The 16,264-nt window shown below is 26.6% G+C and overlaps 1 protein-coding gene and 1 pseudogene across 1 annotated transcript; both read right to left on the reverse strand.

Annotated features, from left to right (window-relative positions):
• Positions 1 to 5,933: 5,933 nt before the first annotated feature.
• Positions 5,934 to 9,666, reverse strand: LOC113370913 (follicle cell protein 3C-1-like). Its single transcript, XM_026611585.1, has 3 exons — positions 9,617 to 9,666; positions 9,163 to 9,406; positions 5,934 to 6,107 (listed from the first exon to the last, which is right to left on the reverse strand). Exons 1-3 carry the CDS (start codon positions 9,664 to 9,666, stop codon positions 5,934 to 5,936), a joined length of 468 nt encoding a protein of 155 aa, XP_026467370.1.
• Positions 9,667 to 13,983: 4,317 nt separating this feature from the next.
• The window catches only part of LOC113370914, a 5,115-nt pseudogene continuing 2,834 nt past the window's right edge, over positions 13,984 to 16,264 (reverse strand).

The following is a 16,264-nucleotide window of genomic DNA, read 5'->3' on the forward strand; positions in this document are numbered from 1 at the left end:
TATATATATATATATATATATATATATATATATATATATATATATAATTTAGTGTGATACCTGTAATTTGACTTCATGCTCCGCGGAAGGGTAGAACGGTATTGACGCCCGTCTAGTGGATGACATGACTTCTCTTGCATGGTGCACTCAAATTAACATAATAACTGACCTATTTACACCATTTTGGTTTTAAATCAAAATATAAAAATGAAATAAAATATTTACATTAATAATAATCAGTGGTGTTGTCCTATTATTTCACCGGAACGCGTATATATATACCTTAGGCCGTTCCTGTCTTAAGAGGAAGTACCGGGACGACCTGCCACAACACCACTGATATTAATGTTGCCATAAAGAAATAAACCAATAAATAGTTTTTATAGATTTAGCATGCTCAGCAACAAACTAAGTTCTTCTATTACCTTTTATTAATAAAATGACTTATACACAAGTCCTTGTAAATTAGTGTAGTTAACAAATTTTAAACAGAATTTCATGTAATACGCATTCAAAGCTTATTGCAAATCAACTTTAAATCTTTCCAAATCTTTCATATTATCCGTTTTTACTAATAATTTTCTAATTTAGTCGTTCAATTCTAAACAGAAGAATATTTTATACTTTACCAACAGATAGGATTCAAATGTGCTTTTTCACTCATGAATATTTTCTACTTAGTTTTACAAAATGCAGTGGAGCGTGTACTTTTAATTTTGAAGAATTTTTTAAATGTCATTTTCACGAAACTATTATGTAAAATGCATTTCTTTTGTTTAATTATTTGCATACATTGAATATAATCTAACAAAAGTATTAAATATAATAGAAATAAATCTATATCGGAATAATTTTGAATTCAAAATGGTACAACAAATTTAAAACAATAAAATCAGAAAAAAATAATAAAAAAATAAAAATAATTTGGCTTGCAGCTGTCATTTTAAAAATGACATTAAATATATAAATTAATTTATAAATTTACTTTAATTTAATAAATTTGATTAAGATCGTAGCGTAGTGTAAAGTACAAATTAACATTGATATGGGCCAGAGATAAATTTTTAAATGTACCTTTACTAAATTATGTATTAATTGTCCGTTTGTTGACTAACTATATTCTAAGTTTTAGTAAGATTTAAAAAAAATTCTCTCATAGATTTCAAACAATTTAAATTAAACTTCTTAATCTAAGCTGCGCAATCAAAACACAATTTTACGTTTTTGGGATGCTCATTTTTATTTTATAAATTGATTATAATTATTATTCTACATATCTAACATTTTTTTATATTTTTTTAACATTTTTGTGCATGCATAAAAGTATCTAAGTTTTCAAATTACATTTTATATAAGTAGTGCAAGCAATTTAGTCTAATTATAAAAACAACATTAATAATCTTCTTACATAAAAATAATTATATCTATATATTCGTCAGTTGAAAAATTTTACTTATGATGTTTTAGTAACTGATATAGATAATTTTTTGATATAGAATACTTTGCAATTATATGATTACTTATTCTTATAACAGATATATTAATTCGCAATAACTATAAACTATTGTTTTGATTTCTCTAATGTGTTTCATTGTTAGCAGGGAGCACTACAGGGACTTATATTTTAAATGTTTTATTGTTAGTACTGAAATAAATGGCTTATATATAAGATTAATAAACTATGTACTATTAATTACAATATCTTATAGCTTCTTCAATATCTAATAACAATTTCAATATATAATCTAAAATTAAGAATAATGTCAATTATGGTATATCTATCCTAACATATATAAAGAAAATGAATTATATAGAAATTACAATAGAACTAAATTAAATTAAACTATGGAAGACCAAATATTTCTTAGCTAGTGTGCAAAATTTGGAAATCAATAAAATTATAAATTTAATGCCAATTAAAATAGTTCATAAGAAAAAATCTATCAAGAACTATCAAACATCAATTGTAGGAGATTATAGAATTGCTCAAAATAAAACTATTTCTTAAAATAATATAGTAGTGCCTAAACTACATAATTTCAATCATCTTGTCAGTAAATATAAGTATTACATAAATCACAATCGCTGTTCTCTTTTCAATCTAACTAAAATTCAAATTCCACGGGTTAGTACACATTTATGCCCATTATGTCTAAAAATTAGTAAACTTATATAGTATAGTGATTAAATTTTAATAGGAGCAACGTTGCATGCAAAAATATTATTTTTAATTTTAACTTAACAATTGCATTATTGGTGAGGCCTAAATGCTAAATTATTTATTATAACTAATTAATAATATCTAATAAGAAGACGTGAATTATTTAACAACTAGTAGTCCCGTTAGACGTATAATTATAACAAAAAGCTTACGAACTAATGATGTAATAATATAATATAAGTTTAATATGAATTTGGGTCAATTCTATTTTTACTAATTAATCTAATCTAAAAATATTTTTACAGCTTTTTGGATTTATGCTTTTGGAATTATTTACATAATTTTACATGATATATCTCAGTTTTCAACAATGATTTTAATTTATTATATGAAAAAGTTTTGGATTGGTTTTATAACCTGTTTAATGAGTTTATGATCGTTTAATTATTATTTAAAGATGGTGCTTATTAATAAATAATATGTATATTATTAATTGTTTATACAATTAATAATATACATATTATATATTATTATTTGTTTATACAATTATTTTTGAAAACATTAATAATATGTATATTATTATTGTTTTCAAAAATGATTTTAATCTATTATGTAAAAAAGTTTTGGATTGGTTTTATAACCTGTTTAATGAGTTTATGGTCGTTTAATTATTATTTAAATATGATGCTGCCTGTCTTATAAAAATAGTGTAAAATTCGTATTAACTATATATTTATATCTATAAATTATTAATATGTATATTAGTTTTTAACGTGCAAAGTATCGGTTTTAGCTTCTAAAATGCTTATTTTCGCGCATTTCTGCAATTGTTACAGACTCTTATTGGTGATTTATATCCTATATATTATAATAGTTACTGTATTATTTTTTAACATTAATAGAAAGTATTTTTAAAATAATAAAATCACAGTTGAATACTTCTTGTAAGGAACTAGAAAATTGACGAATGATTCTATACAAAATTGCTACAACCGTATCAATATGAAATACAACTCAAGTATTAATATTTTGCGTTGAATTTTTGAAAATTGTTAAATAACCTGAGTATAAATCATAAATTTAATTCTGATTTGAAAAAATGTTATTTAAGTATGTGGATATATATTTTCCCAAATTTTTGTTGACCAAGTTGAGTGAATACTAAATAAATTTAAATTCAGTGTTAACGTTTTGCTTTTTAGATAAGTATCGTTTTATTACAAAAAATATTATTAATCATTCACGAAATCTGCCAATAATTATAATATTTAATTAAAAAAAATAATACAATCTTTAAACATTGATAAAGTTTTAGAGAAATTGGAATTTAGAGAAAAATCGATTTTTACCATTAGAATTTAGAATTTGTAGTTTTTGTGGGATCTTCTATTGCATTTTTTTAAATTATTGTGTATTTCAAAAATATATACTTCATAATGTATATCAAATTCATACTTATGCAATATATATTTTATGAAACAATGAAAAATTTACCTTGTGTTCGACCAAAGGGTATGTTTGTGGGGTTCTTCTATTGCATTTTTTTAAATTATTGTGCTATTCGAAAATATATACTTCATAATGTATATCAAATTCATACTTATGCAATATATATTTTATGAAACAATGAAAAATTTACCTTGTGTTTAGACCAATTAAGCTTTCACGAATTGATTTAGAAATTTATTCAAGGAAGAAAAATACCGATAAATTTTGCTATAGAAGTATGAATGTCGATTTTTTTCAAAGAAGATCAATTAAGCTATCGCGAATTTATTTATAAATTTAATCAGAAAAAAAGAAATACCGATAAATTTAAGTATGGTTTAACAAATTGATGCGATTGTAGCATTATAATTAGGAAGTTTCAATATACTAAGCATTAAAAATATAAACTAAATTTCAAAATCTAATAATATATTGGTCAATTGCTATTATTTATTTAGTAATTAAGTCTAATTATTTATTAATACTGCGTTCTAAAAGCACTTCATTTATGCAAGCATAACAATAAATTTGATTAATTCAGAGTAAGATCTAAATATCGGAATTTTTAAGGATAAAAAGTGAACAAATGACTAATTTATGTTCTTGTAAATAATAAGTAGCTAAATCTATTGCATTTTAATGAACATTTAGAGAAAATTCAATATTTTATCATTAGAATTATTGCATTCTTTTTAAATTATTGTGTATTTCGAAAATATATACTTCATAATGTATATCAAATTCATACTTATGCAATATATATTTTATGAAACATTTTTTTTTTATGAAAAATTTTTCTTTTGTTCGACTAAAGTTTAGTACAATTAAGCTTTCACGAAATTTTATAACAAAACATGAACTAATTTAATTAAAAAGCTAAGTTTAAAAATTAATTTAATCTTCTACTCAGTCCAAACGAATTAGAAATATAGATATTCATAACAAGCAAAAATTAAAATATAATTAATAAAATTTTCATATCAAACTGCAGTCTCAGGATACTATTAACGACAATTAAATTAGTGCATAGATGAAGCGCAAATAGATTAAATATAAAGTACATGTTATCTAAATTACGATAATATTATATAGTATTATATTATTAATATAAAAAATTAAACTATTCATCAATATATATCTCTATAAGCCATAAAATAGTTTCCCAATACGAGGTAAAATATGAAATATTCACATGAAAAAAAAAATTGGTACTTTGCTATTTTATGGCTTGAAAACCTTAAAGTGCAAATACTGTTTCCCATATTGGTCTTGCGGTACGTTTTCGTGGTAAAAACCAGAAAATACTTAAACTATTATAAAGTGGCTCGGTGAGGATATTAAAACTACAAAACTTACTCAAAATGATGACCACAGACAAGCTTATATATAAAAGTAAAGTAATATTCTAATAGGAAGTAATGCTAATAATATCTGAATAATTCTAATCTAAATTATATGCATGACAGCTTTTAAGAGCTAATTTAATATATCTGTTATTAGAATCTTGCAATCAATAATTGAATAAAATTCTTGTTAACTACAACTCAAATTATGTTGCACCGATTTTTATGTAATAAATTTAATGTTAATAAATATAATTGAACTAAATTCTCAAAAAGTGATTAAAAATTAATTATATAACTAGAGTGATTATTATTAATAGATTAAAGTACAATATATAATATAAGGATAATATATTTAAAATATAGGAGAACGAGAAAAGTCAGGAATTAGCTTGCCGTTGGTCGTTTTGTGATGGTATATGCGCCTTGGACTCGATTCGATTTTTATTTTAATTATAAAGAATAAGATAAAAAATTTGAAAGGAATTCATCATTTACTCCGATGTATACTGATTTCTGTTATGTTATGCCATATTAAACCGCTTTATAGTATATTCTGTTAAGAACTCTAATCTTTGCACACGAGCTGTCCTTACTAATAGAGGAAAAGACACAAACAGATGGATTAACAAAATTAATTCAAATTAATTAACAGAATTAATCCAAATATTATATTAACAGAAGTAAATTGCAATATGTGTTACTTACATGAACATTTTAATTTTCTATGGTTCTGAATTCTTTTACGGGTGAGGACTCATTACAAAGATTTGGTTCTAGCAAAATAACTCATAACATTGTCCGAATATTTAACCGTGTTCCATGGATTAAAACTCCTCCACATATCTATATTCTTTTTGGTTGATATATATTGTTTCAACAATTTTCGAATCAAGTACCGAAATACCATCGAGTTTTCAATTTCTACTTAGGATTCACCTCTAATGAAGATCGCATGCTGTGGGCTCGTCAAAATCACATCCCTCTGGATCAGATGGATAAGAAGTCTGGCCTGGACACATCAATGGTTTGTTATCATGGCAGCAAATTGGGTCGCGAGCTGTAACCCCAGTATAGGTCCAGTCACCATCGCAAGTTCTTATAAATATAGCCACCTGAAAAATGTAATAATAGTAATAAAGTTAAATTAAATTAAATTAAATAATAGTTTGGCAATAAAGGAAAATGAGTTCTATAATTGAAAGTGATAGGGAATGAAGTAAAGTGTTAAATTCTATATATACTAAGATTGAATACTCTCCTACACGACACCGTCGAGGGTAAAATAGAAGGAACAAAAGGAATGGGAAGAAGAAGAATGCAGACGATTGACAACTTACGCGAGAAGAGAAAATACAGGGAACTGAAAGCCAAAGCACATGATCAAGAAAAATGGAAACAAAAGTTTGGAAAAGAAAATACATGAAATAAAAAAAATGGGGATAGAGAATAGTGGTAATGGGATGAAGGGCAAGGAAATAATTTGTTGTGGTGGCTCTCACACCATGGACCTGCCTTCGGACAGACTACCATTTATTATTATTATTATTATTATAATATATACTAGCTGACCCGGGAAACGAGGTTAGCCATAAATAATATTTCTATAAAATATTTAGTATAAAAAATAACTGACTGATGTTGAATGTGTAAGTATGTGGTATATAAGTGAAGGTATAAGTTTTCAGTGGGTTTATCCACTGAAAAAACATGCCTCATATAAATATTCCTGGGACATAATATGTTAATATGCCCTCTAACAATTACTATAGTATAATTATTACTATAGTAATAATTACTAATATTACTAATATAGTAATTATTTATGGCAAAACAACGTTTGCCGGGTCTATATAATATAATATTATTCTTAGATCTTAGATCCTTAGATAGTACTATATAATATTATCCTTAGATCAAATATATCAAAATTTTGAATATAAAAATGTACAAATTCAATTAAAATTAAATCAGTCTCAGATAAAGCTCGCTTTATAAAGCGAAACCCTTGATAAAAATAAATAGTTTTTCTAAGTAATGCAAGTTCAATGTATTTTTAAGTTTCAAATTATAGAAAATTGAAATAAAGAAAGTTGGTCAAAAAAAAAAAAAAATTAAAAAATGTTAGGGGTGGATAAAAATAAATAGTATATCGAAGTAAAAATAGTTGTATATATTTTGTCAATACCGCATTAGAAAAACTAAAATTAAAAAAGTCAACCCCAAAATTAAAAAAAGTGTTAGGATTGGACAACTCTTAATAATAATAAATTGTATTTTAAAGAAAAATTCAAGCTTTTTCTTCAAACTCAAAAATCTGAACGAAAATTATGTCCAAAATATTCAAAGACAGCGCCGGATAAAAAATGATTGAATTGCTAAAATTAAAATGACTATAAAAATAGGGGTTGATAATAAAAAAGTAAACATTTGGGTTATATGTATTTTGTAATTCCACATTATAAAAAAAATTCCGTCCAAAAATTACAAAAAAAATTAGAGGTGGACTACACCTAACATTTAGGAGGATCAAAAAATTATAAAAAAAACCGGGACACAAGATGAAAATTCCGGGATTGTCCCGACCGAACCGGGAACGTATGGTCACATTTATAGAAATAGGTACTTAAGGTAAGTCGGTGCAAATTTTGATTTGCATTTATTTTTCAATCACGCATTAAAAAAATTAAAACAAAGAGAATTGAACTCAAAATTAAAAAAAAAAGTTTGTTTGGCAATCCTTGATAAAAATTTAAGTCAAATTTAATCTTAAACTCAAAAAACTCAACTAACAAAATAAAGGCAAAATTATTCATTGACTGCACGCGAGAAGAAAAATTATTCGATTACTAAAATGACTTTTTCGAAATAGAGCTTTATGGTAAGATAGTGAAAATTTAGGGATTAGTGGTTTATTTTTTGACTTCAAAATTTAAATTTGTATGTGTATTATAATTACAAATTATAGCAAAAAGTAAAAAAAGTTGATCAAAAAAGTAAAAAAAAAACTTTAGGGTAAAAAACCCTTAGCATGTAGGGTATTGGAAAATAGATGTTGGCCGATTCTCAGTCATACTGATCGCGATTATAAAATTTTATAACTAGCTGTAAGTGGATTCTGTCTTGAGGCAATTATGGCATCGTGCCTTAAGGCAAATTGCTGGAACTTCCCGTACCGTAACGAAATGTTCGAGGAATACTGAATGTTTTCAAATAGATTATTATAAATATTGTAACATTGTGTAATATTTATAAGAATTATATAAACTGAATTGCAGAGTTGAAATTAAATCAATTATTTTATTAAGACAAGCAGAAAGTTCTTTGAATCATTTAAATCGGACGCTTAGTTCTCTCAAAAACTGCCATTTTTTACATATTTAGCTCCGTATCTTCAAAATGGCTGGGCCTGCCTTTGCCAAAAACTAATAAACACTTCTCCCAATCATTACTAATTGAATGTTTTTTAGATCATTCAAATCGGATACTCCGTTCTCTCAAAAAATTCGATTTCTATTTTCTGCACTCTTTGCTTCGTATCTCCGAAACGGCTGGACCTGCCTTTGCCAAAAACTAATCAGCTCTTTTCCCTATCAATAGGAATCGAATGTTTTTTGAACCATTCAAATCGGTTGATCCGTGCGTCCTGAAACGTGACTGGAAATTTGTATCCATACATACATACACACACACACTCACACACACACACATCCATTTTTTCTGAGGTATGCCAAAACGTTCAGAAACCTTCAAAACGTCGAGAAATATAAAAATTTTCAATTCCGATTTTCGGCCCATTACAATAACTTACCCTACGGGAAGTTAAAAATAGGTCAATCCGCGGTTTGACCTTAAAACGCATTTTGGGGGGAATATTGCGACGACCATCAGGACAAGAAATATATATATATATATATATATATATATATTCTTAAAATGTTTATTTGCAGAAAAATAGTAGAAACAAAAAAAAATATTTAGACTATTTGGCTGCAAATAAACATTTTAATATGTTTCAACGCCGAATAAAAAAAATCTAAATTAACTTAAAGTTAAGTACTTATATATACTAAAATATAATATACTTTATGAACCAAAAACGTATATCATAAGTATATTTTATATCAATGTGATAGTTTCAGCAGGTAAATAGTTAAAGCAAAGTTTTACCTTGACAGAGTCCAGATGAGAAACAGCATCGCAGAGTACTTCAGGCCCGCGAGCTCCTGCTGCTCTTGCCAGTGCAAGGCAAAGTTTCTTGCAGGAAGCCGCTCCTTCTTCATTGCAAGGAACTTTTACTCCTGGCGATTGGGACAGAAGAGGTGATCTGTCTGCTTCGCCTTCGGGGGAATCGAAAGCTGCACATTGGCATAGTCCACTCTCGAAATCATCCAAGGAATGGCTACCTTGACCACTAAATGAAAAAAAAAAGAAATAAATAAGAGTTAAAATTATAAATGGTAGATCATTATAATTCATAAAAAGAATCCGGAAAATCTATGAAATACAACATTTACTATTATACATAATTATTTATTGATCATGATAATATATAAATTGAGAAATGCATAGTTGAGTCATATACAAATAATGAAAATAAATTACTAAAATAATAAATTCTTACCTTAGAATGAGCAGAATGGATATGGTAAATATCAAATCCAGATACTTCATCTTGAACACAAACGTAGAACTTCCAGTCCGAAAAATATGTTTGAATGACTTCCAACCGAAGACAAAATCAGATATGAAGATATTGGCCTGCACGTGCGGTTTATATACCCTTTCTTGCTGCTCCTCTCTGAAAACAAATACTGTTGCATTGTGTATTCAGGGACTGTGAACTGAAACTGGTGAATTTTGAACATTTTTTGATAAAACTAATGAAAAATAAATTATTGAGCAAGATTTATAATATACCAATGATAATAAAGACAGTAAATGTTAGTGATAAAATGGATGAAAATAGTTATATAAATACAAAAATTATTTTAATGGTAACTGAACGTATTTTTTATTTTTTAAGGGGTTACATGGGTTTCACTGTTTCAAAAAATCAAAAAAAAAATCTGTTGTATTAAATTCTATAACATCTCTAGAATATTGTCCTAAATTTTTAAGTTGATTCGACTAATAGTTTCGGAGATACAGCCTTGAAAAAGTGGACGCTTGATCCTCTCCATCTTTATTGTTTCTTAAAACTTTAAACGCGATTTTCTCAAAACTATGTTTTCAAAGGCGGTTGTCAAGATTTCTTAGGAACTACTCAACTGATCTTGATGAAATTTTACACAGGTCTTCGAGATATTGTTTACAAGGTATTGAACGAAGGGTTTTCGTTTTGTTTAATTACAACTATTTAAAAAAAAAGAATGTCGAGAAATTTTAATCGGAACTTGCATTTTTTTTATAAAAACGTCTGCCAAAAATCCATTTTCATTTTTTTCTTTTTTTTTCGTCCAATACCTAGTTTATTGTTTTTACTAAAACACGTATTTTTTATTTTTATTTCGGATGATCCTGAAAGAAGTTCTGCTGACAAAGCGAAGGCACCTTTCTTTCCGAGGGACTTCCGGAAATGGCGTCGTAATGACCGCGATTTTGATATTTTTTTTGAAAATTTTACAAAATGTTTATTAAATATGTATCTTTTATTTAAAAAAAAAATTATTAAAATATTTCATTTTTTATATGTAAAAAACCTAATTGAAAAAATGCCGTTTTTTGCCCGAAGAAACCCATGTAACCCCTTAAATCAGGACAGTAACTAATCCATGATAGTGGGGGTTGTATTTATGCTGAATAAGTTATAATATGATTTAAATTAACAATAATTAATCAATCCCTTTATATTTTTCAGATTATGTTTTTTTCGCTAAAGCCTTGTATAAAATTCTGTGCTTCATTACTTTAATAAAAAATATCGTTTAATAGAGTGTGCAGATTTCATTCGAGTCTTGTTATTTGTCTAACGAACTTAGGCAGTCAGAAAGTTCGTTTTCGCAATTTTTTGGTAATTTTTGTATATTTGAATATGAAAGTTCAAAAATTAAATTTCAAATTGAAATCGGTTTTTAAATCGACAATTACTATATAGATATTTAATGTGTTTTGTTTTAATAAAAAGTTTTTTTTATTTAAAGATTTATTTATTTCTGATTTAATTTGTATTTTTAAATTCGATATAATGTTGCCAATACCCTTAATTTTTGCACACAGCCCCTTCAAAATTTTCCGATGTACTTTTGAACCCAAAATGTTTTCGCTAACACAAGACAAAATATACATATCAGTCGGTGCCGGAAATTGATATTCGAGGAAATTTGATAATTGTTTGTCTTAAAGACATGCAGTCTTATAGAATAATCATCGCATGCCATTGTTTGTGATGGCTAATATACATCCTCGAACAAAGATGTTTTTAAACATATTTGATTACAATTTGATACGAACATGGTTTTCAAATACCGATGCATGATATGGATTGCAAAACAACAAAAATTATATATATATATGTGTGCGTATTTGTTCAGCTTCTAACAAGGAATCCAAAATCCAGAAATTTGAATCTAATCCAAATGCACAAAAATCCCAAAGAGTTTTTTAAAAACTTATTTTCATTGTCGATGTTTCGGAACTAACGAAAGTTCCATCTTCAAGAGAAAATGATAAGAACATGATCATTCTTAAAAAGATAGCAAACAAAACAAATTTACCTAATAAAAATTAGAAATATGTAAATATACTTAATTCATCATTTTAAATATTAAAAAATTAGTGAAAAGAAATCTCATTGAAGAAGACTTACATTCATTATTAATAATTACAATTGTATATTTAAACTCTTTGTAGTAGATTTACATTCTTTTGAAGTAGATTTATACTTTTGATTGTAGATAACAATTGTAATAAATTTATATTCATTTACTCAATCCATATTTTCACCCATTCTCTGTAATTTTATCCTTACATCAGAGGTCTTTCCAATAGTAGATCCATGAAGAAGAAGAAGAGAAATGAATGTCCTACTTACGAAAAATTAATCTATGATAGTTGAAATCACATATAATTCAACAAATCACCTTTTACATTAATTTTTCTTATTTATCAATTGTTGAGATATTTATTATTTCACTGAAGTCGTTCCAATGTGAATAGTCTTGGCCATAGATAAGGAAATGTTGGTCCTGGCATATATGCCATATAAAAAATGGTTAAAATATGACGAATTTTATAAATTTACTTATAATTTAAAATTTCCTTTCAAGAATGTCCTGGTGATGGACCTGGTCATGTAATGGTTGACCAAGAAAGCTTTGATAACGACTCATTCTTTTATAAATTGCTAAAAAACAGCTTTTATGTAAGAACCAGCCCAAAAGTCCTTATGCTATGAGATGATATCATTGTTTATGATATATCTTAGCTCAGTATAAATCCCTTTGAAATGATATATATTTTCCTAAATGATTTATATAAAAATCATTCAGATAAAATGTCTGGTCTAGGCTATGATCATCTTAAAAAATATAATTTTTTGATTCTGAAAATTTACAAACAAAATTATATAATACAGAAAAGTTTTGTGTGAACAAATGATAATTTTTAGCACTAATAGCAATAGTAAGAACCAAATCGAATGTAGCTGGTTTTATCTGATAAATATTTAATATTGCTTTAGAAACCTTCGTAAAACATGAATTCCTAGTCCCTTTTACATTGTGTTAATACTGTATCTTTGACATCTTTCAAATATTTACTCATTCCTTCGTTTAAAACAAGGGCATTATTTTTATCACAGGGCAACTAGGCAGATCTTGGTTGATTGCCCATGTATTTCATCCAAGATTTCAAAGAATCCTTTTCTACCTTCAATGAATTACTAAAATTTTGACATGAAGAAATATTATATATCTGACTCACTAATGCATTCAAAATTATTTGAGTATGTAATGCTACTTCACATATAGATATAGTGTCATCTGTACGATCCAATAGTTTTATCGTTTTGGATTCTTATAATTTTTTATTGTTGATAAAGTAAAAGCAGGTCTTCTCCAAATACTGTATCGGTCATGTTTCAACAAATCATCTGCAAGATTTATTTTCTTATGTATACCTTCGATTGTCACCTGATTCATTGTCTGATATTTGCCAGCAGCCAGTTTGAGTTTTTTATAAAAAAAATTTGATGGTGTATTTTTTCGGTGCTTTTAATGCATGTATATAAAATGATATTTAGTCTCCTGAAGCTATATTATATAAACACATCTTGCTGTCTTTGGATACAGCAATTATATTTTAGATCACTTGGGAAAAATTTTACCCTCGGCATCAGTGATGTCAAGTTTTATAATGCGGAATTAATATTCATTTATACACCCACTAGGGTTGACCTTGCATTATCCAAAGTTAGCTCAGTAAGACTATTCTTTTATTAAAGAATAAACAACTTTTTTTCTAGAAATTCAACAAGTGACATTAAGCTTTTATAAATATATTGAGAAGAAAATTGTTTTAAAGAAATAACTATTCTGGTATGGTCAACTCATAATGCTATAAAATTATATGCAAATATGTGAGCACATAATATAGATTATGTAAGCAAAATAATGGCATAATAGAAATATTCAGATGCGCTTTTTATATTGAATCATTCATAAATCTTACATGAACTTTTATTTTTAACAAAATGCAGTCATACATATTATCTATGAGATATTTTGCTAATAAATTTAACAACATATACAAACAATATGTTTAATGAAAATGGATCTTATTCAAATGTTATATTACCATTTTATAATGAAAAATATAAAAATATTGATTCAAATTCAATATTCAAATAAAATAATAATACATCAAGATATTTACATAATTGAATATAAAAAATATGCATCACAATATTTTTTCAAAATACAGACACGAAATATTTGTTTAAAAAACTTAGAAATACATATATGTGTATAACAATTTATAAAAAATATTGGCATCTAAAAATTTGATTAAAACTTGTATAAAAATATGTTCTATATGTTATTTAAACATGGTGTGAGAGCTTGAATGAGCAAAAAATCAATCATATTATATTGAAATTTTAACTTTAAGTTTCCATAAGATTATTATTTATCTTCTCTAAGGCATAACGTAGATTTTGTGCGAGACCCATTGAGCAACCATATTTTTCTATTGTTGCAAATGGAAATGTTCTGAAGTTTTTCTCTTGATCAATATATGTTACAGCAGCCATTAATGGGCACATTATGATTTTAGTGTGATCCAGGAAATTAATCTATTAAACAGAAATAGAATTACTATTAATATAGTTCCTAATGGAATATAGCACTTATCAAGCTTTTGTTTCAAGAGTTTTCTTAACTATATATAATACATAATTTTGAATAACTCAATCACATTTCATTTATTAAAAATACAAGATGTATTAAAAAAATAAAAGAAAATTTTTAAAAACACCAAAATTATAGCACTTGGTGAAAAGCATTTTTGTTTTAAAAATGTTTATAGAAAATGAATACCTGAACTGTGCCATTTGTTAAATGCATTATAACACCAGAATTTGTCCTAAACCATTGGTGTAAATGTGGAATTCTAGACAATGAATCACATTCCCGCACTGGTACAGAAGCACCAGCTTTCATAAGATGCTCCGACATATATCTTCGAAAGTATGTAAGTAATTTCATCTTCTTTTCAAGAACTGCTGGGTAACTGTCCATCGTCATGTATGATTCTGTTCCATCTTTTGCAATATAATGCACATTCCTTAAAAATTAAGTCAACATGATTTAATTAGAAAAAATAATTCAAATGCCATATTATTGCCAGAATAGTTTAACAAAATTCTGTTAAGAAATAACATCAAAGAATATGATATTATGTTATCTATTCTCCAGATTATTGTATGCCATTCAATCAACACAAATCAGTCATAGAGTATTAAGAGTAAAAGTACCCAAGATTTTCAAGGTACCCAAATTATGCAAAACAATTTAAAATCAAATTGTATATACAAATTAATTCTACTTGTACACTTTTCAAACTTACACAGCATTTGCAAGCATAATAAGTTTTGTAGTATCATTGAACATTACTCCAACTCCTTCATCGCAAAGCTGATAACCAAATCCATATTTGTCACTGTAATCTACCCACTTAGAAACCCAGACCAACGGTTGTGATGCAGGATCAGACATTTCATCTCCAAAGTTACCATGCACGCGGCCAGGCTAAAATTAATTTTAATCATTGATACCAAAGAATAATATTTTGTTGAATAATTAGAAGGTAAACAGAATTGTTATTATAATAGTATAAAAGATATATATCAAATTATTCATAGTTAACATATTAAAACTGACCTTTTTTTAGCAGTTGAATCAATTGGTCTCTAAGGTTTACAATATTTTGTTTATATTCTTCAACTCCTCTTATTGGATTTAAACGGCAACCAGCTGCAATTGTTTCCATTGCATATTTTTGGGACTATCAACCATCATAATAGAATCGTTACCTGGAAAAATATTATTAGCCTTACACATTCACAATAAATTAGTTATGTTCTATTAGAAAATTATTGAAAATAATTTATATGGATTAATATTGTTTGCCACACCCTACAAATATAGCCCAGTTTTGATTTAAAATTGAAAAAAAAAGTAGCTGGTATGATCAGTAAGAAATTTAAAAACATTACATTATTACCTCTATTAATTTCATGAAGAGGCTTGCGATCTGTATTAGAGTATTCAACTTGGTCAAACCTAGGTGCCATTGTTAAACAAGAAGATGGCAACTGCTTAGGCATGTAACCAGCGTTGAAAAACTCATGCTTAAGAAGTTGATCTACAGATGGTCTAGATTGGGGATCGGACTGTAACATTTCAATGATCATGCTTGCAGATTGTTTATGAAGTGTCGTAGGTAATCTAGGAAACACAAAAAAAAATAACATATTGTATAAATATATCCATTTATATTAATAATATATTCTTAAGAAAAATTAAAATAACCTATATTTACTATAATCACATTTCTTTATTCTGGTATAAGTTTCCTTTAAAGTTGAAGTTTCAAATGGAGGTTTACCAATAATAATGTGTACATAATACAACCTGTTGACCAATATCAACTTCAAATGAATGGCCCTTTTTATTTAAAATTTCTGGAGCTATATAGTTTGGCGTTCCGCATAAGGTTTTCTTCCTTCACCTATAATTATTACACACAAAATTAAATGATTGAGATATATTAA

The sequence above is a fragment of the Ctenocephalides felis genome, unplaced genomic scaffold (genome assembly GCF_003426905.1).
Source record: "Ctenocephalides felis isolate EL2017-DRISC unplaced genomic scaffold, ASM342690v1 CF-g0.4_SCAFFOLD_01492, whole genome shotgun sequence".
Taxonomy (NCBI): Eukaryota; Metazoa; Arthropoda; class Insecta; order Siphonaptera; family Pulicidae; genus Ctenocephalides; species Ctenocephalides felis.

Coding starts and splice junctions, on each gene's coding strand:
- LOC113370913 (XM_026611585.1), bottom strand. CDS start 9,666: ATGAAGTATCTGGATTTGATATTTACCATATCCATTCTGCTCATTCTA. Junction 9,407..9,616: donor TCCATTCTGCTCATTCTAAG/GTAAGAATTTAT, acceptor TTTTTCATTTAG/TGGTCAAGGTAGCCATTCCT. Junction 6,108..9,162: donor CTCATCTGGACTCTGTCAAG/GTAAAACTTTGC, acceptor TACATTTTTCAG/GTGGCTATATTTATAAGAAC.